The following is a 16850-nucleotide window of genomic DNA, read 5'->3' on the forward strand; positions in this document are numbered from 1 at the left end:
ACATTAGAAATATGTTTTACAGAAGTAACTAAATGCACAAATACACATTATGTTACTTCATCCCAGTATCAACTATATCAACTGAAAAAGGCACTCAGATGTTATCTTTATTAACAACAGAGCATATTTTTCTAAGCTTAGTGTTATTATTCACTTAATTCTGTCTCCAACTGCAAAGTCAGGTGGATCCAATTTTCTGTTTTCACACAAAACAACTGTGGCAAAATGCAGCCTTAAGAAGAACAAGCACAGTTATATCTTTGATTGTGATGTGGTTGGAGAGCGTGCATGCTACTGGGAGCCTGGGCCAGGCAAGCAGGGAAGTAAAACAGATTACCATTTCCACAGTGATTGTGACGTTGAGGCCCTCGAGGTGACTTCTGAGCTGCTCCTACCTCTACTGGAGTGGAGCTGTCAGAGCTGCTCCACTCATGTCTGTGTTATCACCACAACTAACACTTGTACTAGCACTGCTTGCTCAAATGAGCAGACACAGACTTTTATTATTTATATATTTATTTATTTTAGCCATCGCCACTGTGGTAAAACTGAAAATGTAAATTATATTTCTCTGTTTTGGTTACACGCAAACACATCCGCTGTTCAGTAGCTTGCGGCAGTCGCTTTCAGTGCTTAATCACTGATGAACATTAAAGCAAATAGATGCTGGCATACAAGCACCATAGACGAGCTTATTGTGGTGCCGAACAGTTCATGGTATTCTTCTATTTTTCACTAACATGGTGTATTTATTTATTTTTTCTGAGGTTATACATTAGCTTGTCCATGGGCAATGTGTACAACTGATCAAGGCATTATCATTTGCAAGGGCTCACCAAAATTGGACAATAAAAGATCCGGTCTGGTCTGGTCTGATGATTTTTTTTGTCAACATTCAGAGGATTGGATCAGAATCTGGTGTAAGCTACATGGGAACATGGATGCATCCTACCTCGAGACAGCCTGGTTGTGATATAATGGTTTTGGTGGGATTATAATTATTTTTTGAATAATATTCAACCGACCTGAGTGTTGTTTAAAACTACGTCCATCCTTTAATGGGCAGGATGATGTGCCATGTCACAAAATTAAAATAATCTCAAATCGGTTTCGTGAAAGTGACAATTAGTTCACTGTACTCAAATGACCTACTCAGTCACCAGATCTCAATCCAATAGAGCGACTTTTGTGATGTGGTGGAATCGGAGCTTTACATCACTGATGTGCAGCCGACTATAGGGAGAGGACTTCATGTAATATCAGGTACTGGGCTCTATGTCTAATACTGTATTTGAGGAATTATTATAATTCAAGACCCAAGTATTTTGATTTAATCAAGATACTTGATTAATGTTGTTTATGATCTTCCAGTCGTAGTTTCCATATCTCCACACTTCTCAAATTCTGCTTCGAGCTGCATCAAATCCTTACTGCCTTTCTTCTGTTGTCATGAGGTGATGCAGGCCATGATTGTTGTGTTGTATGTTTTGGTTAAGAAAATTGTTGGAGGCAACCTGCTTCAATTCTGTCCATGGAAAGGGAAATGCTATTAGTTTATTGATTTATTTGTCTAAAGCACACTGAAACCCCTAGCTTCCCTGTGGGAATGTTATTGTTTTCTGGTCTTATTAGGACAATCAGACATTAAATGACTATTCTGTATATTCTACATTCACATCGTGAGTTTTATGTGAGTACCTAAACAAAAGGAGATGGAAGACTTGACATGGTTACAAGTACTGTACACAAGAATCAGTTTATTTACACTTCTGATAACCTTTTTATCCTACCCTATGATACAGTCCTGTTTTTTCCCCATTGTTCAGGTTTTTAAATCACATTCTGTGATTGTTTCTCTTTGTGTGTTTTTGATGATTTGGAGGCTACAGTATTTGGATTACAAAAAATGTAGGTTAACTGCAGCAGAACAGCAGGAAGATGGACGGCGCATTGTGACTGGGAGCGATTGGCTGCCAGCCATATAGTGTCAGCTCTACGGTTGTGCCTGCGCTGGCACAGCTCTCAGCGCCTCAGTGCAGGTGTCATAAGGGTATTATTGTGGCAAGAACCGTTTTGTCAGAAACTATCAGCTGAGTTTACAGCTAAAATCTCTTGAGGTGATGGAGCTGATTGCATATTCATTTCCACTTATGTAATAAATAGAGCATTAGCATAATACTGAGCAGGCCAGTATCATGCAAATACATCTCACTCAACAATAGAGAAAGCAAATTCAAAGAGCCTCTAAGTGCCTTTCAAGCTTCGACTTGTACTTGTTCAAAGACTCACTTCCATTTGTCAAATAAAATGCTTCCACTATTAACCTATTACCATTTGAATTTTCACCACTGACTTGTAAAACATTCTTTTTTTGTAGGTGTTTGTATGTATAAAAATGACTGGTTGTTACATTCAAGCCATCCTTATTTAACTAATCAGCAGCAGGTAAATCTCTGAGTATTTTTGTGCTATATCCGCGTTTTAAATCTGGTGCCTGTGACGACACATCTACATTGATGGCAATGTGTGTTACGTTGGCCAGTAATAATGGTTGAAAACACAAGTATAGAGACAAACTAAGACAAAGGTTAAATATGTAACCAAGGTTCTATGAATTCACCATCTTTGGTGTTCAAGAAGAATCATGAAGTTCAGATGTGCTGGATAGAAAACAAACCAGAGGCAGAATTACAGTCGGCTATAAACTAGGCATATTTCACACACAAGCATCAACAGTGTTTTCATAATTAATCTAATTGACTAAAATTTTCCCACAGTATCGCCTACTTTTCCAACAGAAAGATCACATGATGCAGGCGTTATAATCTATAGGTCTTTATTTATTTTTGCAGATAACATATATTGCAATCATGCTTTTTCATATAACACCATCTAAAGACATTTATTATATTTTTTTTTTACATAGAATATTTTACATTAGGCCCATGAAACAGCTAGAAATATACAAAACGATATTCTCTGACTAGACATTTCTATTACATTATTATTATTATCATCTTCATTATTACTCTATTCTGTTATTGTCATTATATTTTTTTACAGTAGAGAGAGATATGTGCTTTAGTTTCTGAGATAGTATTATTGCAGAAAACAGCAAATAATATCACGTTTTTTTTTTTTTTTGTTCAACATTTAGACAAAAATAAAAGAAAAACTCAGGTTGTACGGACATTCACAGATACATGTATTACACAGTCCAGTTTACAACATCATTCAAGAGAGAAAACTGCAGTATGGTAACTTTATACAAAATTCACGGAATCCTTTTGTCATTGCACATTTTAATTCACATATCTTTGAGAGAAAAAATCATAAATAAAAGAAAAAAAAAGAACGGGACTGATTCAACCTGATTCCTGTCGCATGTAGCTGCCACAGAAGCAAATTCTCTTGATCCATCTTTGTAGTAATAACGGTCAGTCACAAAGTCAGCATCTACGTGTGTGCTTTTATATTGCAGAGCAAACTTGATATGTAGTAAAAGGTTTTCATTTACCTTATGAAAAGGAATAGTTTCAGTGGTGTTGGCCTGTGTAGTATCTGGCGTCTCTGACTGAGCCAAAGTTTCTCTCTCAAAGTCCAACACTGGCATTCTATGGCTTCTACTAAGACGTCAGAGTAAAGGCCATAACAGTTTATACACACTGAGAGAAATTATGCTAGCAGAGAAAATAGCATGCAGACAAAAAAGGCAACAATTTGGATCAGCTTTTGTCCAAGTATGTGCTAAGTCTTCATATTGGTCTGTGTCTTCATGTTTTGTTTCTGTTTAGGTAGCATGTTGATTTAATGTGGGGGGGAGGGGAGGGGCAGAAATTTGACAATTTATGAATTCATTTATTGTTTTAATATGGCAGTCACGGTTGTGGTGTTTCAATGTCGTATCTGAGAGAATTTGGTCACGTCCACGTTTGTTCCTGAGGAGTGGGTTACTAAATAGATATACAAGTAAACGATTCAAGCCAGAATAGTGGTAGCTATCATAGAAATCCATCTTACACTCTCAATCTACAGCAAAGCAGCCGCTGATTCCCTCTCACAGTTTAAAATATACTTCAGATTCAGCACTGGCTTAATGCAACATGATGCTTTCTTTCCACTCAGCTGGTTGTCAGCCGAAGAAAAACAAACATTTCCCGAATAATCAAGCAGAAATATAGTATGCACTGTGCAGATAAGGGATTTCTGTAATGGCTAGACCTTTATTATTAGAGGTGGCAGTTTACAGATTCAAATTGTGCTTGTAGGCGGATGCTGTCTTTAATACCCTATTGCTTCATAATGAGTCAAAAAGCAATTTTATCCATATATAATACGCGGGTCAAACGTCTACACCAATCACGTAACTAGAGCATGATTTTGGTCCTTCTCACTCTCACGTATAGAAAATGACCTAAAAATGATTCTACAAAAAAGATTCAGACAACATACAAAGTTATTGTTCTTTAGAAAACAAAGAAACAATTATAACAGTCTCTTGTTATGTATCCTATGTAAGTTATTTTTGCGGTCGTCACAGGTTGCAATCATGCCAAAAACAGGTTGGATGCTTCAAAATGCCACACTATACTTGTGCTTTTTTAACTGTAATCCCCAGACATGGGCGGTAAACATTTCAGGCGGAGGGCAGGATTCTGCGAGGGAGTGATAGTCAGGTTAAATGATCTTTTACATATACAAGCAGATTTGGCCTTACCTGTTACACATTCCCATATTGTCTTGGCCTTAAATTGGTCAATGTTCAATTTTTTCTTTACAAACTTTGAAACTGCTTCTTTTTTTTTCACCTACTACACTGCTTTCATTTTAATGTATTTATTTCATGTACAAGTAAAAGGCGTTTCACCAATATTTTTCTTTGTACAGTAACTGGTGTTTAGTAGATGAATTAATATCGTCAAAGCACAATACTATTGAATCAACATGGGCCTCCAAATTTAAATTATATATATTCAATGTACAGTAATATCCTAAGTCACATTTCCTTTTCTAAAAAGACTAACTTTTTTTTTGCATAATGAAAGTCATAATATCACGACAACTTTGCTGGGTAATTTGTTTTTCGTTTTATAACTCTGTATTATACAAATGAACAAACAGAAAAACCCCTAAAAATAACTGTGTAATCAGGTTGGTTTCACGTGTCCCCAGGAGGTAGGTGAATAAAAGCAGACATAAAAGTCTAGTGGTTGTTCCCAACCTTGATTACGTTTCTTTTGCAGTGAAGCGCCAGTCTGGCCGTCTAGACTGAGAGACAGGCAGAGCTGTTTTAGATGTAGGCTTCCTCGTTAGCAGGGTTCTGATTCTGGTTTTCTGTCTGCTGGTCTGGGCCATTTTCCTGAGCCTTCACCAGTACCACAGGCTTGATCATCATCCGCAGACGCTGAGAAGAGGATCAGTGACACAGCTAATATAAAACCGCTAAAAAAAAATCCTCACAGATGGTTTCACAATAAAGAACTGCTGTATACTACTAAATAGCTAAATAGAACCAAAATGCTGGGGAATTTATAATGAAACCCATAGGCTCAAATACACCAGCTACACAGCTGAAAGCTTGATCAATGCAGGGCTTCCAATAATACATTTATCAGACAGACGTGTGAAATGAGGCCATATGAGTTATTACTAACAAAGCATCAATCTGCTAAACTTACTAAGACCACAACACTAACTCAGAACTTCCAAAACTTAGGGAATCTTCCAAATGTTCTCAGCTATGGATAGTGCTGGACTCGGGCTCTGTAGTAAGCAGAGTGTTTGTGAAACTAAGCGTCTGCCTGGGTGCAGAGCACTAATCAGCTGGCTGATTGCTACAATTAGACAATCAGCCATCAGCTGGTACTGCAAGATTTGACACCTGCACATCGCCTCTGATAGCCTCTGTTGCACTGCCTGCAATTATGGCCCATTTATTCTGTCAGCGGAGGCTATAAAGCTATATCTGTCACTAGGGACTGTATAGATGCGAGCTTGTTATCCAGCACTTTGGTGGATGGCTGCAAATCAAAAAGCTCTTAATGCAAATGCTGTGCAGGAAAAAGGTGTGATCTGCCATTGATTAGGGTCATCAGATCAATAAAGATGCACTGTGCTATAGATGGATGAAAGTGACTGAGCACTCGGTGGCTGTTGCAGCAAAGAGCCACAAAAAAACAACAACAAAAAAAGCTTAACTCAGCTATTTTAGAATTCAGTTTTACTATAATCCTGTACTGCTGTTCTACAATTCAGTATGCCTTTACCCAGCAGAACAACATCACATTGGACTAAGATCATAAGTATCCTCAGGGTGCTAAATGTAAATATAAATCTCAGGCACTACTTTACAAAAAAATAGTATAGTCTAGTTTCATCAAAGCTTCCCTAAATAACTGAAAAATTTTGTTTTCTGTAAAAGCACTATCTCCACACAACAGTGATACCCCCAGAAAGCACCATTACGTTAAATTCTGTCATGCTCAAAGTAATAAGTTTGGCTTGAGAAAAAGCAGAACAAGTACCAAATAATCCACCTTAAATTCTCAACCTGATTCAAATTCAAACCGGCAGATGTATGAAATGCCTGAAGGTTTGTACAGTGATCCATATGCTCTCAGAAATCAGTGGCTGCTCTTCATCAAAGAATACTTAATAATCTTGATAATCTTGTGGTGCAAAGCAAGTATTTATCGCTTTATAATGCATGCAGCTGAAAGTAACTCATACATTAATATCTTGGAATACGGTCTTACCTCTTTGTATGTGCCTTTGAGTGTGAGGAACATGTAGCCCATGTAGCCAGGGATGAGAATCATGGAGGAGAGGGCCATGCACCAGCCGACCCCCTGACCCCAGGCTGGGAACACGTAGTCGCCCATAGTGAGGGGAACCATTTGCACTGCACTGAACAGGAAGACTCCCTGGACATGAGAGAGATAAAAGAAAAGATCTCAGCATCTTCACTGTTAGGCCTACAGGCATTTTGAATGCAAAAAAACAAAAACAAAACAATAATAATAATAAAATAAAAATAAAAAAAACTTTAAAACATTAGTAAGTAAGTAAGTAAGTTTTTATATTATGTTGAAATCAGGAGAAGTGTTTAGTTTGGCCTCAACAGGCACATTGTTTTCAAAAATAAATTGTATTACGTGTATATATGATAAAGATTGTGTGGTTGTTGAGCTGTCAAGCAATAGGTCAAGTGTCAGTGAAAGGAATTAGACTGCTAAGCAACTATCATGCCACAGTGACAGGGGAAGAGGGAAGTCTTTGGATAGTTTTGCTTATAATGAATCCTACCATATATATATATATATATATATGTATATATATATATATATATATACATATATATATGGTACCTTTAGCAGGGAATTCATAAGCCTAAGTAACCCTGATGTGGTATTACCTTTCCCATTGGTGTCTGGGAGATTGTTGGTTACAGCACTTATGTTACCCACAGGTAATACTTACAGCCACAATGAGCGGAGTGAAAACAACCCAGCAGGCCTTCCACCAGAGACAGGGCCTGTAGCCAACCATTTCCTCAATGTTGTCATAGAATTTGTTCACACCTGGAACCAGAAATTAAGCACAGTGGATCTCACATCTGTTGTGTAATTGTAGATTCAGTCCACCATTTATCATGTCAGATATGTTTCTCAATATGTTTCAGTGTCACTGAGACGTAAAGTTGAGTGTGGCTCACCATAGAACCACGAGATTGAGATGCACTCAAAGAAGACCAGGAAGAGCAGGGACATCCCACTAGCTGAGTAGTAGTCAAACAATTTAAACACGTACAGTCCACCCTGCAAACAAAAAAAAAATTAAATAAGAGGAAATATGAGACAGATGAAGGAGAAGGAAGAAGAAGCAGTCAAATGAGTGTGCAGGGCAGTAGAAAATTGGTCAAGTGGAACAACATTATCAGCAAGACCACCAGTGGGTATCTGAGGCTGGTGTGCCTTAGTATCTCAGTGTCTCATTTGTGAGGACGTAACTAGTGGCTTCGCGTGGAAGCTGCATTACTGCGATGTGTAAGTCAAACATGTACTTGAAACAAGAAATTACAGGAGAACTGTGATGATTGGTTATTTAAATCTCACAGTGCCTTTTACCCCTATTAAGTTTGCATTACAAAGCTCATCACCTGAATCTGATTTCCAGCGGGCTTACACAGTGGTGCCATCTGTTTAATGTCTTTCTTTTTGCATATTTGGTTTATTTGTTTGGGTTAAATATTGTCTCTTGTTGTTGATTTAGTGTAATATCCAGCTGGCGGGTTTACTTTTAGTTAATGGGTTTACTACTACTCCTGGTCTCCGCCCACAGCTGAGTTTTGGTATTAAGTTAATACCAAATTAAGTTTTTTTTTTCCATTATATCTTGTGAGTGTTGTGTGTGTGTTTTACTATAGGCTTCCTGTTTTAACTGTACAACCTATATGTCTGAGTGTCCCACCACAAGCGGTATTATGGTTTGGTTTCTTTGTTATCCAGGACAGGACCTGGTGCATTGGTGCTCTGACTCCCCTTAATTTGCTGTGGCATGGTGGTTTGTAGTGGTTTTCACTGGTTTGAGAGGTGCCATCTTCAGGCTTATCCTCTGAGGAGCAGAAATATGCTGTGGTTTTGAGTACGGGATCTTTTCAATTATTGGCGCTAACAAAATGGTGGTTTCCAAAATGGTTCCATGAAAAATTGAACCATTAATAACAATGCTCTTCTGCGCGTCAATCCAACCGATCATGTTGTAATCCTTTGGTTCCAGCAGACACAGAGAAAATAACCAAAATCATAGTGGGGAACCTGTTTCATGTTGGGTCATGTTTGCAGACTAGAACATGACGCTAAATGACCTGAACTACTTCAGCTAGGTAAAGTCTCAGGTGTACCTAGTATGACCCCACAATCTTTTTACTCTGAGGCCTTCTGAATTTCACATGAGGATCTTGGCAAGCTGAGCAAACAATTTTGCTGCTTACTGGGTCAACTGCCGAGGTCAAACTACCACTGCCCTGTGGGGAAATGGCCAGAAGTCTGTGGAGAATTGTTATACAGTGACTCAGCCAAAGGCATAATGGTTAAACAAACAAATCCAGACCCAATTTGCATTTGCTTCTGAAACAAGCCTTGTAAATAAGTCTGATCGTTGTTAGTCCTCCTGACAGTCACAGACGTGTGCTAGATAATCATATTTACCTGTGTGATGTTGGATAAGCCAATGATATAAGACACAAGGCAGACGATTGCAATGAAGATTTCTCTGCGTTTTCGGAGGACATGGGGGAACTCATCAACCAGTGCAGTGATGAAGCCTTCCACGGTGCAGAACTGGAGAGATTGCAGAGTCATGTGGGAACTGTGTTATGTAACACACAGGTTTAGAGCTCAAGCATAAGGTAATGGCAATATTTATTACTTTATATTGCACTTAAACATTTTTGCTTTTTTCATGTTTGCAATTAGAAAAAAAAATAGATTTTATATGTGGCAATCATTTTTATTTAGAGTTTCTAGGTAATCTCATCTTGAATGTACAGCTACAGCCCAAACACCAGGCCACATTTGTTACCTGGCTGTCAATTCCCAGCATCAGGAGCATGGAGAAAAAGAGTATGGCCCAGAGAGGAGAGACTGGCAGCTGGGTAACAGCCTCGGGATACGCCAAAAATGCCAGACCAGGCCCTGACAAATGAAAAACATTATAGACATTATGACTCATCCTGTTGTGTGGATATGACTACACAAGTCAAAATGTGAAACGTTCAGTTAATTCAAAATCTAATGCCTGCTATTTGACCATATATAATCAGCTTTTATGAAACTAGAGAAACTAATACTGGATGAAAGAAGAAGATACACAGTCCGAAGTTCTTTTGAGAAAAAATAATAATAATAATAATAATTGTCCCCGTCAAACTATAGAACAGAGTTTGGCAAAATTACAATGATTTTTCTCTTCCAAAACCCAGAAATCTGCTCTCACATACAGCGCCAAAGAAAAACTTTCCCTCTCTTTCTGTCTTTAAACACAACGTATTTAGCATTTCCAATCTTGATTTTTGTACAGTTTTTGCATTCATACTATCTCTAGCTTGTGCCTATTGTCACTATCGAGTTTCAACATTGATTGCAATTACCTGAGGCTGCTACATCAGCGATGGGTCTCTTTGTTACATTGGCCATGAATCCCACGATAGAGAAGATGACAAAGCCGGCGAACATACTGGTGAAGGAGTTGATGCAGCAGACAATGACAGAATCTCTGTAGGGGAGAGACAAAGCACGAGGCAGCCATTGTCACGCCTGTATCAATTCCTTATCAACCCGTCACACATTGTCGAGAGCCGTGGGGGGAAGGGACGGGAAAGGTGGAAAGCAATTTTGCATCCTGCTGTAGCATGGCACAGCTGATTACATTCATATTGACCCGTTCTTTTAAAATGGCGGCCAGTTCTAGCAATTTTACAACGGTTGAAAGGAGCACATAAACTGTGCTGGTGACCGATGTTTATCCTACAATCTGACAATGCCTGAGGAACACTAAATGTCCACTACCTGTTAGTATAAATTACAGGATAGAAGCAAAATAATAACGATACAAGTGGAGGGAGGTAGGAAGGTTAGAAAAAACAAAGATAACCCCAAGTCCCTAAAATCAATGAGTGAGCACTAGACAGTAAAGTTACATCTGAACAAGTTTAATTCTTACGATAAATGCAACTATAATAAAATATATTAAAGCTAAGAAAATATCTATTTTAATCACCTACCTGTAAACGTTGTTATTAAAAGTATTGTAGCTCCCGAGAGCAATCAGAGAGCCTAATCCTAGCCCGTAGGAGAAGAAAATCTGAGTGGCAGCATCGAGCCACACCTGAAAACAGAAGAAAAGATGTTTAGGAAACCAAACCTGTAGCTTGTGTTTTGCTGAAGGCAGATAAAGACATGTCTCTACTGCTTCTGTTAGCCAGTTTGTTTGGCTAAACCAACATAGCTACTTGATTTATGAAGGCATGCGCAGACCTTTATCTTAGTGAAATCCTCCAAGTCATAGTGTATCACAAAAAACAGACTGAAACAAGGGCAACTGGACGTGTAGATTCGTCCAAGAGGATTTTTCTTGAAGAAGCTACTGGGATAAGTGGCAAAATATCCAAAAAAGTCCAGTTTCTCTTGTTTCAGTTTTTTTTTTTTTTTTTGATAAATGAATCTTGCTTCTTGTAAGCTTTGATGAAATGCATTCTACAATTGCTGTGTTGTAACACTATCTCATCCACTTTGTTACCATTGCATGACATTCTGATCGCTAACAGTTTCTGTGGCAGTAAGCTAGTAGGTATCCTTTTTTACAGGTATGCTAATAGCATCGATCTTTGGATCCTTAAACAGTCTGGCCCCAAAAACTAAAATAATCTCCCCGTATGCACAACTTATTCTCAACCTATGCAGGTGATATGCTTGAAAAGAGGGCCTTCAGAAAGAGAGGGCAGAGAGCATACCTCGGACTGCTTCAGTTTTTCAAAGTCTGGTGTGATATAGAAGAGGATTCCATCCATGGCACCGGGTAGAGAGATGCCTCGGCAAAACAGGATGAACAGCATGAAGTAAGGGTATGTGGCCGAGAAGTACACCACCTGTGGGACAGAATTGTTGTTAGAAATACTTACATATAGTTAGAATATTGTATGTAAATGTGCTAACTGTGGCACCACCCCTGCAGCACAGTGCCCTATTCAGCTGTTCTCTAGAGGTAAGATGACCCCAGAATGGCTGGGTTCAGCACACTCCCACAGAGGACTATTTCACTCTTTATCTGAACTAATTCCACCCTGTGCTATCAACACTAGTCATGACTATTCATATCACTCACCATAATATCTATGAAATAAGAAATTAACCAGCAGTGACTCTGCTGTAAAACAGCTCTTACATTACCATACAGAAAAATAATCAGAAACTGATATAAAATGCAAAAAAGAGCTCAGTGCAAAGAGGATTGTTCTAAATTGTTCTAAATTACGCAAATTATGGAAAATGTAGGTGCACATCGTACACAGGGTGGTTTGGATTGCTTGTTAAATATTTCATAAGAGTACTACATTTTACTGTTATTTAAATCATTTGTTCTACTTGGCTTTTAATGGCTGTAAATCTCAGTAAACTGTCAAAAATTGAAACAAATCCTAAATGTAACAAATTCAGATATGGAGAGAAATGGTTACAGTGTTATGTAATCACAAATGGCTTTAACTGGATGATAATCAAATGGTTCCTTGTGCCACTTCTATAACATAAAGCAAAGTAATCTTGAGTCTATGATTCAGCGCAGATTTTTCTTCCTTTTGTGGTGGTTCATGTCTTTGTCCCTTTTCTTACTTACTTTGCCAGTCCAGCTGACCCCTTTCCAGATACAGAAATAGACGAGCACCCATGCAATGGCAAGTGTGATAGCCAGTGGGATCCTGACCTCCCCGGGCTTCTCCAGGCCATCCGTCATCTGGTGCATGTTTCGTCTGCAGGGAATGAGTAAAGTAGTCTTACTACATCACACAAGGGCATCCTGGATCACATACATGCAACACACATGGGTGCACATACAAATATGCATACACATGTCTGGATATCTACAAAGAGCCTGTCCACGGATTTCTTTTCTCACCCCTAAAGCTTTATAAAGGCACCACAATCAAGGGATGTCATGCTTGTATGTATGCATGTCTGCATGCCACCTTTTTCTTTTTTACATTTGGTTTCAGGCTATTTATTGCATGTGCACATTTTATTTATTAGTGGCATCCTGGGTCATGCGGTTATTAAAGGGTTTGGTGAGCCACTGAATCATCACATGCAATGTGCATGCATTGAATCATGGCCATCAGACTGTGATCCTTGATCTGAGCCTTCATCGTGCACAGCGGGGAGGATGTTATTGTGTAACAGAAATCTTTTCACGGCATAGCAGTATCCCTGTGATCTTAACAGACTCAGACGTCCAGCTTACTCCCAGAACTCCACCACGGCGCTGGTGAGGTTCTTGGTGTCTGCGAGGCTGTAGTTGGTGTAGCAGCGATCTGTGTTCCAGGGATTTCCACAAGTCTGCCATGGCAGGTCCTGAAAATTCAGGGAACACACACACACGCACGCACACACACACACAGCTCTTTTTACTTGAACCACTCTCCCACTGCCGAATCCCATTCTCTCTGGCTGTCGAGCAGCCAAGACCATGATACTCATTCGGGACATTGAGATTTCATGCTTTTCTGAGAAGACTGAATGCCTCATTGCCAAATGCATTTATCAATACCTTGTGTAAAGCCCTAATTATGTGGGAAAGGAAGTAATAAATGTCATACTCTGTTAAAGGCTATATAGACTTATATAAGAGACGCTGGCAAATAGAGGCCGCCACATTACTAAAAGGCTACCGAATAGTAATGCACAATAAAACAACAACAGTGCTTTGTGTAAAAAGAAAATCAGTAAGAAATGAAGATCTCTCAATTTTTAAAAGGTATATCTTATTGCTATTTATGATTGATGAGCTAGGTTTTAAATGCAAAATACTCACCGCAGTAAATGAGTTGTACAGATAATAAATAGCCCAGGAAATGATAACAATGTAATAGATATTGAGCCAAAAGGACAGAACAGCAGCAGCCAGACCCACACCTGGAAACAACAAAACATAACAAAACAAAACAAAGAATACAGGTAGCATGTTAAATTGTGTTAAATTGTGGGGATAGTGAAAATGTGTAGTAATGGAGTGTTACATAATAACGAAGAGACCATATTTCTGACTTTGCACATGCCTGTTTTCATCCTGGCCTACGTGAAACAGCCAGTCAACACCGAAAAACGGAGCTTAGGGCCTTAACAGTAACGTAAAACACTGTTTACCTTTGAACACTGGCGCCAGCTTCCAAACTCCAAGACCTCCAATAGAGGTGTACTGACCAAGAGCCGTCTCCAGAAAGAACAGGGGCATGCCAGCAAATATAAGGGTCAAAAAGTAGGGAATCAGGAAGGCTCCTGAATGAGAAGTGAGAAGCAAAAGTGTGTAAGCGAAGGCAAACCATATACTACTGTTCAACATAATCCATTATGATATTTGGTAGAATGAGTGTTTGGTTTCAGACTTCTCCCCAGATCAGTGCACAGGCATTCGCTCGTGCGTAATTACGCACGACTATGATTGGGGGAAATACTCTTAATATCTACTATAATTTAAAAGATCCAGGGGCAAACTGTCACGGTTTGATGTCGAGACCTTTGCACTCCTTTTGGTTTATGGATAAAATGAAAATTGCCAAGAATTCCTGATTACCTCCGCCGTTTTTTCCACATAGGTAAGGAAATCTCCAGACATTTCCGAGTCCGATAGCGTATCCCACACAAGAGAGTAGAAAGTCAAATTTTCCACCCCACGTCTCTCTCTCGGGTATCTCCTTATTCGTCTTCTGCACTTTGACCACCAAGGTTTTGGGTTTGTCGTTTGGCGTGGTGGTGGGCGCGTCATTCACCGTCTCCGTTAAGACATGTCCGTCCGAGGCTTTGGTCCCGTTAGTAGCCATGGTCACGAGTGTGTTGGATAGTCCTGACCAGTGAAGAAGAGAAGGTTTCAACACCAATCCAGACAGATAGCTGCTTATCCGTAATCCAAGCTCCCAGAGAATAGCCGAGGACGGGCTGCTGTTAGTGAACAGGAGCAGAAGCAGAAGCACCTCAGCAACGGCCCAGCGACCATGGAAACATAAAAATGATCCAGCAAAAGTTAAAATTTCACACACACACACACACATAAAAAACTGAATTAGACGAGTTACATCCAAACCAACTCAAGTAAAATATTTCAATAATATCATATTAATGATGAACTGATTTGAACATTATTGGAGAAAACTATTCAACGTGGAATAATTATTTTCTGTATTTTGCGGGAAAAACAAATATTAAACATATGATCACAATTTTCTATCTGTGCTGTGTTGGCTTGAGCTTAGTGTTGTTTAAATAATTGCACACACACACACACACACAAAAAAAAAAAAAAAATGACAATGACTCTTTAATGACATTGAAACATATGTATCCATTTAGCATTTTCGCATGAAATTTCTCCAAGGCTTAAGAGAAAAAAAATGTGCCCCGCGATCCGTGAACCCCACGGGATCAAATTAAGACTTCTCGTGCAATAAGAATCACTTTTAAGTGCCTGGAGTGAATCCATGTTAGCAGAAATTTAGAGCCTGCTCTTGTCCTTGATTCATTATGCTCTAAATTCAATGGCCCACTTCCCACTGCTCTCGTACAAGAGAGGAGCAATTAAACACATTTAGGAGTCGAGGCGACGAGGTCTAACAAATAACCTGGAGAGGTTAATAACTCACTGGTGTTTGCAACTCCAATGGACATTTTGTTCAAATATCCACAAGTTAGTGCTGCGATATTTTATAGTTATCCAATTCGATAATTATTGTCGGCAATTATACAAGGACTTTAAATAACACCTCCAAAATACCACTTGTAATGCCGCTTTTAAAATGTACGTTATTTATTTTTATTTTGAAAGAACTTTCTTGAATGCAAAAATAAACGTTGAAATACAAGCAGATGAATCATGAAGCGCACCGCCTCTAGTCAACATCACCTGGTTCGTAATTGTGATGAGCGATATGCAACACGGTTACATTCAGAGTAACGGGGTTTAGTGAATCATTTTATATTCCTAAGACGTGCATTTTATATCAAAAGCATTAGTAAGATTCCAGGCTAATTTGTCGGTATGCATCTGAGAGGCAGGAATCAGAAAATTTGATTGCAAAGAATTATGTGCGCATTTTTATACACAGATTGGACATTTTCTCTGCATATAATTGAAATACATGGCTGAAAAACTGAAGGATCAAGTACGGCTCACCCCTCTAAGATAAATATTCGTCTCAGTCAGATGAAGTGCAGCGCATTCGTACGCAGTGCCAAAATCAGCGCATCTGCATATGGCAGAATTCCTCAATGGTCCTGGAATGGAGTGACGCAAAACTGCCTCTAATTCATGTGAGATGTGTATTGCACAACAGAATACTTACAGTAAATCCCGCTACTTTTCCTGATACTTTCTCGGGAAAATCCTAATAAAAAAGTTACTTCCTTGCACTTGGACTGAGTAAGACCAAGGTGGGAACTTTGCATCCGACGAAAGCGAGTAAAATGTACGATCCTGAGGGGGGACGATGGTGGACAACTGCGCCTTTGAGAGCGAGGTGCTGTCCTTAAAGGAGTGGTGCTGAAAGAGAGGAGGGGAGAGAAGACGGGGAAAGGAGCTGCCGCCGTCTGAGTTGAAGCGAGCAGGGACGTAACATGGAGCGCAGGATCCTCACTCTCATCTACATAGCGTCAATGTCACCTCAAAGTCGACCCTCCCCAACTCCAACATTTCCACCACTGAGATGGCAGCGGGTTTGAGAGAGGAGCATCCTCTTGTCTCAAGGTTTTATATCCTTACTCCTGCAGCTTTTTTCTTTTTTTTTCTTTCTTTTTTTTGTTACATCAACAACTTCAACTCTCTCTCTCTCTCTCTCTCTCTCTCTCTCTCTCTCTCTCTCTTTCTCTCTCTTTCTCTCTCTTTTTCTCTCTCTTTCTCTCTCTCATTCTCTTCTTTTCTCAAGGACCAGCGGATGCAAACGCTTCTAAGGGTTACTTGACATCCTGATTGTTCTATCTAAAGTTCACCAGATAAAGTTTACCAGATGCCGTCAAGTTACCATTAATAACACACGCATAAGTTGCTCAAAACTTCCCTCCATTCATATTTTGTGTAACGAGTGGGTAACA

General features: G+C 39.3%; 1 protein-coding gene across 2 annotated transcripts; it reads right to left on the minus strand.

Moving 5' to 3' along the window:
* Positions 1 to 2819: 2819 nt before the first annotated feature.
* On the minus strand, positions 2820 to 16505 carry slc6a1b (solute carrier family 6 member 1b). 2 transcript variants are annotated; one of them, XM_047583714.1, is made up of 15 exons: positions 16106 to 16505; positions 14344 to 14613; positions 13917 to 14048; positions 13585 to 13685; positions 13015 to 13124; positions 12394 to 12526; positions 11513 to 11647; positions 10784 to 10887; positions 10151 to 10275; positions 9583 to 9695; positions 9210 to 9341; positions 7715 to 7817; positions 7480 to 7580; positions 6756 to 6923; positions 2820 to 5404 (listed from the first exon to the last, which is right to left on the minus strand). In XM_047583714.1, the coding sequence occupies exons 2-15, from the start codon at positions 14588 to 14590 to the stop codon at positions 5291 to 5293; spliced, it is 1818 nt and encodes a 605-aa protein (XP_047439670.1). In that variant the 5' UTR covers positions 14591 to 14613; positions 16106 to 16505; the 3' UTR covers positions 2820 to 5290. The 2 variants fall into 2 exon arrangements, with proteins under 2 accessions (XP_047439670.1, XP_047439669.1); XM_047583713.1 differs by having other exon boundaries at positions 14344 to 14708; positions 16106 to 16504.
* Positions 16506 to 16850: the final 345 nt, after the last annotated feature.

The sequence above is a fragment of the Mugil cephalus genome, chromosome 4 (assembly GCF_022458985.1).
Source record: "Mugil cephalus isolate CIBA_MC_2020 chromosome 4, CIBA_Mcephalus_1.1, whole genome shotgun sequence".
NCBI lineage: Eukaryota > Metazoa > Chordata > Actinopteri > Mugiliformes > Mugilidae > Mugil > Mugil cephalus.